At 33.3% G+C, this 6,549-nt stretch overlaps 1 protein-coding gene and 1 non-coding gene across 2 annotated transcripts; one reads left to right on the top strand and one right to left on the bottom strand.

Annotated features, from left to right (window-relative positions):
- Positions 1-362: 362 nt before the first annotated feature.
- LOC136990389 (uncharacterized) lies at positions 363-2,775 on the top strand. The gene is made up of 3 exons (XM_067288780.1): positions 363-391; positions 1,377-1,436; positions 1,560-2,775. Exons 2-3 carry the CDS (start codon positions 1,385-1,387, stop codon positions 2,678-2,680), a joined length of 1,173 nt encoding a protein of 390 aa, XP_067144881.1. The 5' UTR covers positions 363-391; positions 1,377-1,384; the 3' UTR covers positions 2,681-2,775.
- A 967-nt stretch (positions 2,776-3,742) lies between these two features.
- On the bottom strand, positions 3,743-3,814 carry TRNAW-CCA (transfer RNA tryptophan (anticodon CCA)). The gene has a single exon. It is a non-coding gene; the product is annotated as a tRNA-Trp (tRNA).
- Between the last annotated feature and the right edge of the window lie 2,735 nt (positions 3,815-6,549).

Here is a 6,549-nt window from a genome sequence, read left to right as displayed (position 1 = left end):
CTATACTTTTTGATATAAAAACTAATTTTCTTTTATATCTCAATTAAAACAAGATAAAAGAGTAATTCGGAGTATCAATTATAAAACAAAAAATGATAATAAAGATAAAATTAGATAACTCACATTGAATTTTAACAGTTAATATATAAAAATTTGTAGATATTTAACTATTGTTAAGGCATAATTCTTGTGATAAACATTCTTAATCAGGTATTAATGAGAATTCTAAGGGAAAATCAAACTAAAACTGTAACCGAAACCAAAATAAAGTTGATATTAACACAAAATCATATCGAAAAATGATTATTCAGTAACTATATAAAAGGTATTTATCGTGAAATTAATTTATACAAGGTGATTTCACGTAAAGTGGCAGGATCTGGAGAGAAAGGTATGTAAATAAGGTATAATATTATTAAGAAAATTCAAAAATGTAGTAGTAGTTTGATGTTAATTATCCTTTACTTGTAAAAAATTGGAGAGTATATTTTACCCTCTAATTTCATGGCTCAGTTGCACGCCCCACGGGTTGTACACCCACATTATTGATTGGATTATTTATATAAGGCAACCCGACACGTGCAGGAGGATTTTCTAAGGGAAACTGACCCTTATTTAATGTATCCCTTGTATTTTCGCTATAGACCTGTTATAAGGTGAAACCTGTCTGAAACAGAACCTGTATAAAACGGAAACTTGCATAACCTGCCTAACGGAAAGAAATATTCGATACCGTGCAATTCCGGTTTACTGTACTTAAATATATGTTAAATGATAATTGTCAATTTACAATGCAAAATATAACAGAAACCATTACAAAAACTTTACCACGTGACCTTAGCAATACAATAAAAACTGCGACTCATAACTACTTCAGTACAGACTGTACATTGTTTTCATACAGAAACAATTTAATCCTGCTACACTAGTTAAATACAGTTAAGAATAGGTAAGTTTAAAGCTATTATACCTTAATTATTTAAGGATAAAAATGCGTTTTTGAGCAATTCTTTACGACTCTTTTATTGTATAAACTTCTCATTAGACGGATATTTTTATTGTTTTTAATTTGCCTTAGCCTGTTATTTACAGTTTAAGTGGGTTTTAAAGGTACATTGTTGTACATAACAGGAAGGGATGTGCTGAAAAACACAGTGTACACGTAAAGCTTTCCTACCTTAATAAAACATTATTTATACTAAATTACTTTGTAAAATATTCATGTTCAATAACCAAATCTTCCTCGAAGTGCTTACAAATTGCAAACATAGCTGAACCACTCGCAATAAGACATGGTTATTTGACTACATGTAAATTAATTAATTTTAAAGTATAATTACTGATAAAATAATATATATTTATTTATTTATTTACAGATTTAATAATGGAATCTTCTTCTGGCATTTGGGTCCGGAGTTCGAAAACAAGAAATCAAGGTATATACCTTCAATGTTTAATAATTATTTTTTAAAAGAGGTTATTAAGTTACTCATAAATTATATTAAGATAATCTTTACAATCTCTTCTTTCGTTGAACACATTGTAATTTATGCTTCCAGATTGCAGAAATTCTCAAAACATGAACGAATTGTTTGAATCAGTCCAAAGAATTGATGTGCAGAAAACAAAATTTATGAATACTTATCGATCGTGGGATGTAAAATCTGGCAAAGCAGTCAAGAAATTAAAGGACATTGAGAAGAGTATAAACAATAATACCGATATTGCAAACTGTGTCAAAATCGGGGGAGATATTGGAAAAATTGTTGGGTCTATTGCTTTAATTACTAGTGCATTCATCAATGACAAGAAAGCATCTAAAGATTGGAAGAACGTGGGAACTGATCTGACAGCATTTGGAATGGTTTTCTCTGAAGGTTCCACTGCTATGAATAGTTTCCTTACAGAAAACTTGTGTAAAGATGCAAAAGAAATAATGGATGAATTATTCAAATGCACAGAAGGATTGGAAAAGGAAAGCAAAGAATATTTTAGGCTGGTAAATATATGCAAAAACGTATTGAAGAAGATGGACGAGGAAGAGATCCAACTGATTCGTGATTATCTCGATGAAAATAAATATTCGAGTTTCCGAAGTGTTGATTTTTGGAATTCCCATCTTCCTCCAACTTTACCAAAAATGGAGAGTTTGAGACTAAACGAAAATTCCTTAGTCGATAGTCATTCTAAATATGGTTTGGTTTCTGTAATTGCTGAGTATATTACAGAAAATCCTGTGTTAAAAGGATTTTTTGATTGGAAATTAGAAGATTTGCCTTTTGTTAATGGAAGAAATATAACTGAAGGCCTTCTTGGTAATATAACTTGTAGCTCTTCTGCGCTTGATTTTATGAAACCGTTTTGCACTGGAATGGACAATCGCACTGCTTTAGGATTAAGTGGTGCTGTATTCCTAGCTAATGAGATTTTGGGCATGGTAGACACTTGCTCTAAGTTTCAAAATGGAAGCGTTCAAAGCAGAGAGGTTAGAAGAGTTGCAGAAAAATTGGAAAAATATAGAGATGAAGTAAGAAGTAATCTTAGTGCCACTCTCGGTTGGGATTCTTTCAAGAAAGATTGGTATTCTTGGGAGGAGAAGAATGCTTTTATCTTTGAAAATCCCGAAAAAAATTCAAATTATAACCATTCAAAACATAAAAAAATATATTTTAATTCTTAAAATGTCGTGAATTTCTGACATTTATCAGAAATTTTAACCTTGCACTAACGCTTTATGTATTGATTATTTGTTAACCGCCAAGTGTAACCCATTAACAGTAACCGTAATAAATATCATTATTCTTAATTGTTAGCCTATAAAATTAATTAATTTTAAAATTAATTCAGCAATTTAAGAGATAAAGTGTAAAGATGAATAGGTATAAAGTTTCATGTACCCTATAAAAACCCATTAAAACACCCAAAGTGGCATTATTTTAGAAGTTAGTCCACAACTCCTTCACCTTGAGAATAGAAATACGACAGTATAGGCAAAACTATCAGGGGCCTCATCTCGTTAGGAAATAGACAGACAGACAAACAAATAGACATTCTATTTTCTATTTATAGATTATCAGTATTGTTATGGCGACAATGCATTCGTTATATCAACAAAATAACGATAAGTAGGCCTATATCTATACTATCTTTGTTTCATTGGAAATATAATTATGTATACTATCATAAAACTGTTAGAAAATATTAATTCTATTATTAATAAAACAAAATATATTCTTAGAAAATTATAAGGCTGTATAGAAGGTCGTAAGAATTCCTTTTATCCCTTCAAAAAGTAGCTAAGAAAGCCAGCCAATGATAAAGTTTGTTTCAATTCTGTCATGTGGCACCGGCAACATTGGGGGCACCTAGATCAGGTGCATTGGGTACGTTATACTGGACTTTGTATAGTTTAAAGTGAAAGCAGACTTAAAACTTATAAAATTTTAATCTAAATAAAAATTAAACTTAATCACGGCTGACAAACATTTGAGGGGGGCAAGTCTCTATATGCCCGTTTTTAATAAAACGAAGTACAGCATGTCTTTTGGCTTGCTTGTCACTTTGATTCACCTCCTTACTGGAGTCAATCGAAAGCTTTCTAGATACGTCATTGATCTAACACTACCTTCTGTATTTCTTTTATTTCATACACGTGACTGTTTTCATTGTCTTCAATTGATGATGGAGCTTGCAACTTAACAGTAATTTCAAGTAAGAGCGAGATAAAAAATAAAAGTGAAAGTGAGCCGGACGTGATTCGAACACGCAACCTTCTGATCTGGAGTCAGACGCGCTACCATTGCGCCACCGGCCCCTGTGACTTCTTCGTTCCTCCTTAAGTAACATAACATTACTTTTTCTCTCTTAAGAGAAATTATACTTTCCTTTCTATTATTATAATGTTTGTCAATAAATCTAGCTACAGGCAATATGTACAGGGCCACTTGGTTCGTGTCCTTAAGCAGAAGAGGGCTCTAAATTTAGTTTATTATACGAAAAACGTGATATAAATTAATTATGCTTTTTAATAAATGGAGAAAATTCTGTTTTTATTTCTTTTGTTGATTTATATTGATATATTTTTATGGCTTTCGGAGAGGGATGAGACCTGAAATTTATGGCTGCCTCGTGTCTTGTTCATCAATTTAAAGTTAATACTTTTTTACTTTTATTTTTTATTTATATTTGATATAATGACGTGTTTTTTAAATACAGTTTTAATTTATATTTCTCCATATTTCTTACTAAAAAAAGTCAATTATTATGTAAAATAAAATAAAATAGGCTCTTCCTGGCTCTTATCTATACGGATGAGAACACAGAGATGGCCACAAATTTTAATATAAACTTATATTAAGGTTTATATTAAACTTAAAAAATCTTATACAAGAAAATTATGTGTAGTATTAATAGTAAGATTACGCCATTAGGTCAATTAAAATCGATATGCGTGAATGAATTCACTATCTTCCGTATACTGTATATGGGAAGAAGCACTACCTTTCATATATAGGTACGCCACTGTATATAGAAGCACTACCTTCCATATATACTACAGTAAATCATATTTGACACGATAAACGGTATAAATTGTCTATTATAACAATATTTTAGTTATTTCCTTGAAACATCGAGAAATGCAAAAAATCGGGTTGTTTTCTGTATGTATCGATTTTAATTGTGTGGGAACACGATTTTATTCATCCACTTTAATAACTCCTGTGTCTTTAATCGAAAATTTTAAAAATTTTATAGGGTGGTTTGTGTATTGGGAGCATTCATGCTATTAAATTTAAGTGGTTAAAGGTGGAGGGGGTGGGGGAGAGAGAGGGTCACGTGTAATATCCGAGTAAGGTTCGACAAATGATTTTACTGGTTGTTAACATTTGCAATTTAAAAATAAATAAATAAAACTCATCTCTACCTTCGAATTTAAGCATTTTGCTATTTTATAATAGTTTATAATATAAAAATTGTTAAAAGTAAAATCTCATAACAGATGGCGCCATACGTAATTTTAAGTGTTTTTGCCTAGATAGTTACGTAACTCGTTGCTGGATCTTTTGTAATGGAAATTACGTGTAGTGAGGGTTATTTCTGCTTGCCTTCAATGACTTTTTCTAGCTTTCGAGATAATACGATACAAATAAATATTTGGATGCTTTTCCGCATTGTTATTAGCAACATAATTGGGTAGTTTATAAATACACTCTTAACGGCGACGGCAGCCCCTTCGGATGTTTTTTTTTTTTTTTTTTTTAACTCTTTCCGCCCTGTGGGCACTAAGAGGGCCTCTTTTAGAAAGCCCATTATGGGTTCGGCCAAGCCCACAATGGGGGGACCGGGTGGTGAGGGACGGGGCCCGACATATTCGAACGGACCACCCCCCGAAAAATTCCTGGGGATATTCGACCCGCTCGGATTCGATCCCGGGTCCCCCAGAGCGGTAGGCTGCCACCTTGACCGCTCGGCCATCCGGCCTCCCCTTCGGATGTTATGATCAGTAGTCTAACTTGTGTTTTACTGCATTAGTGATAGTTAACACCTATCATTCTTATACGAAATACAGTACATTTCGGTAATCCGATATATATATATATATATACACATATATGAGACCGAGACAGTGTCGGATTAAGGATATTGAAGGATTATTGGAAGTAAGGTAAATTCAATGGCACTTAAACTAATTACTTTATGTGCCATTGAATTTACCGATTCCATCTTGTTTTATGGCAAAACTGCATTTTCTAAGGATGGTATTTCCATGACGATGAAAGCCAAATCAGTGATGAGGCCAGGATTGTCTATAAACGATATAATCCACATCAGAAAATGATACAGATGAGAATTAAACAGACATTAATTAAATACAAGGCCCACCAGTAACCAAGCGGTTCCGTTCCCTGAACACTGGAAGTTCAATCATGGGTTTGGCCCCAGGATAACTGGCCCCTATTTAAGCGTTACAGACATGGAAAAAACCGGGAAAACTTCACGTGGCTAGCTCGTCCTGGCAAGGCGCAAATCCACTACCGAACTCCCAATGTTCAGGGAACGGAACCGTTTGGCTCCTGGTGGGCCGATGTTGTATTGGTCAATTTAGTTTACAGGTACATATATGTACATATATGATTATAGTCTTTAGTGTGTGGGAATGTGCAGATGGAATGCTAACAATTGAGATCATTAACGGCATGCTACGAATTCTAGTCTTTCTAATGGCTACCGCTCTGAGGAACTGGGATCGAATCCGGGCGAGGAAGAATTTTTCGGGGGATGGTCTGGATCGAATATGTCGAAGCCCGTTTCTCACCATCCGGCCGCTCCATTGTAGATTTGATCAAACCCACATACAAAAATAAAACACAGAGATTTTCCAATTATTTCATTCTTCGGGTTTTGTCTAACGGCTAGTCAGTTAACAATGGGTATTCACAAAAAACAAGTTGAAAAAGTATATCCAACATTAGAACAGGACTTTCCTTGTGCAAAACTCCATAAATACCGTGTTATGTTAGTAATTCTTTAACTTTATTAGAGTGAAAC

The sequence above is a fragment of the Centruroides vittatus genome, unplaced genomic scaffold (genome assembly GCF_030686945.1).
Source record: "Centruroides vittatus isolate TY-2023 unplaced genomic scaffold, ASM3068694v2 scaffold_907, whole genome shotgun sequence".
Lineage (NCBI taxonomy): Eukaryota > Metazoa > Arthropoda > Arachnida > Scorpiones > Buthidae > Centruroides > Centruroides vittatus.
Note: the sequence above shows the minus strand (reverse complement) of the source record. Positions and strands in the feature narration are given on the sequence as shown.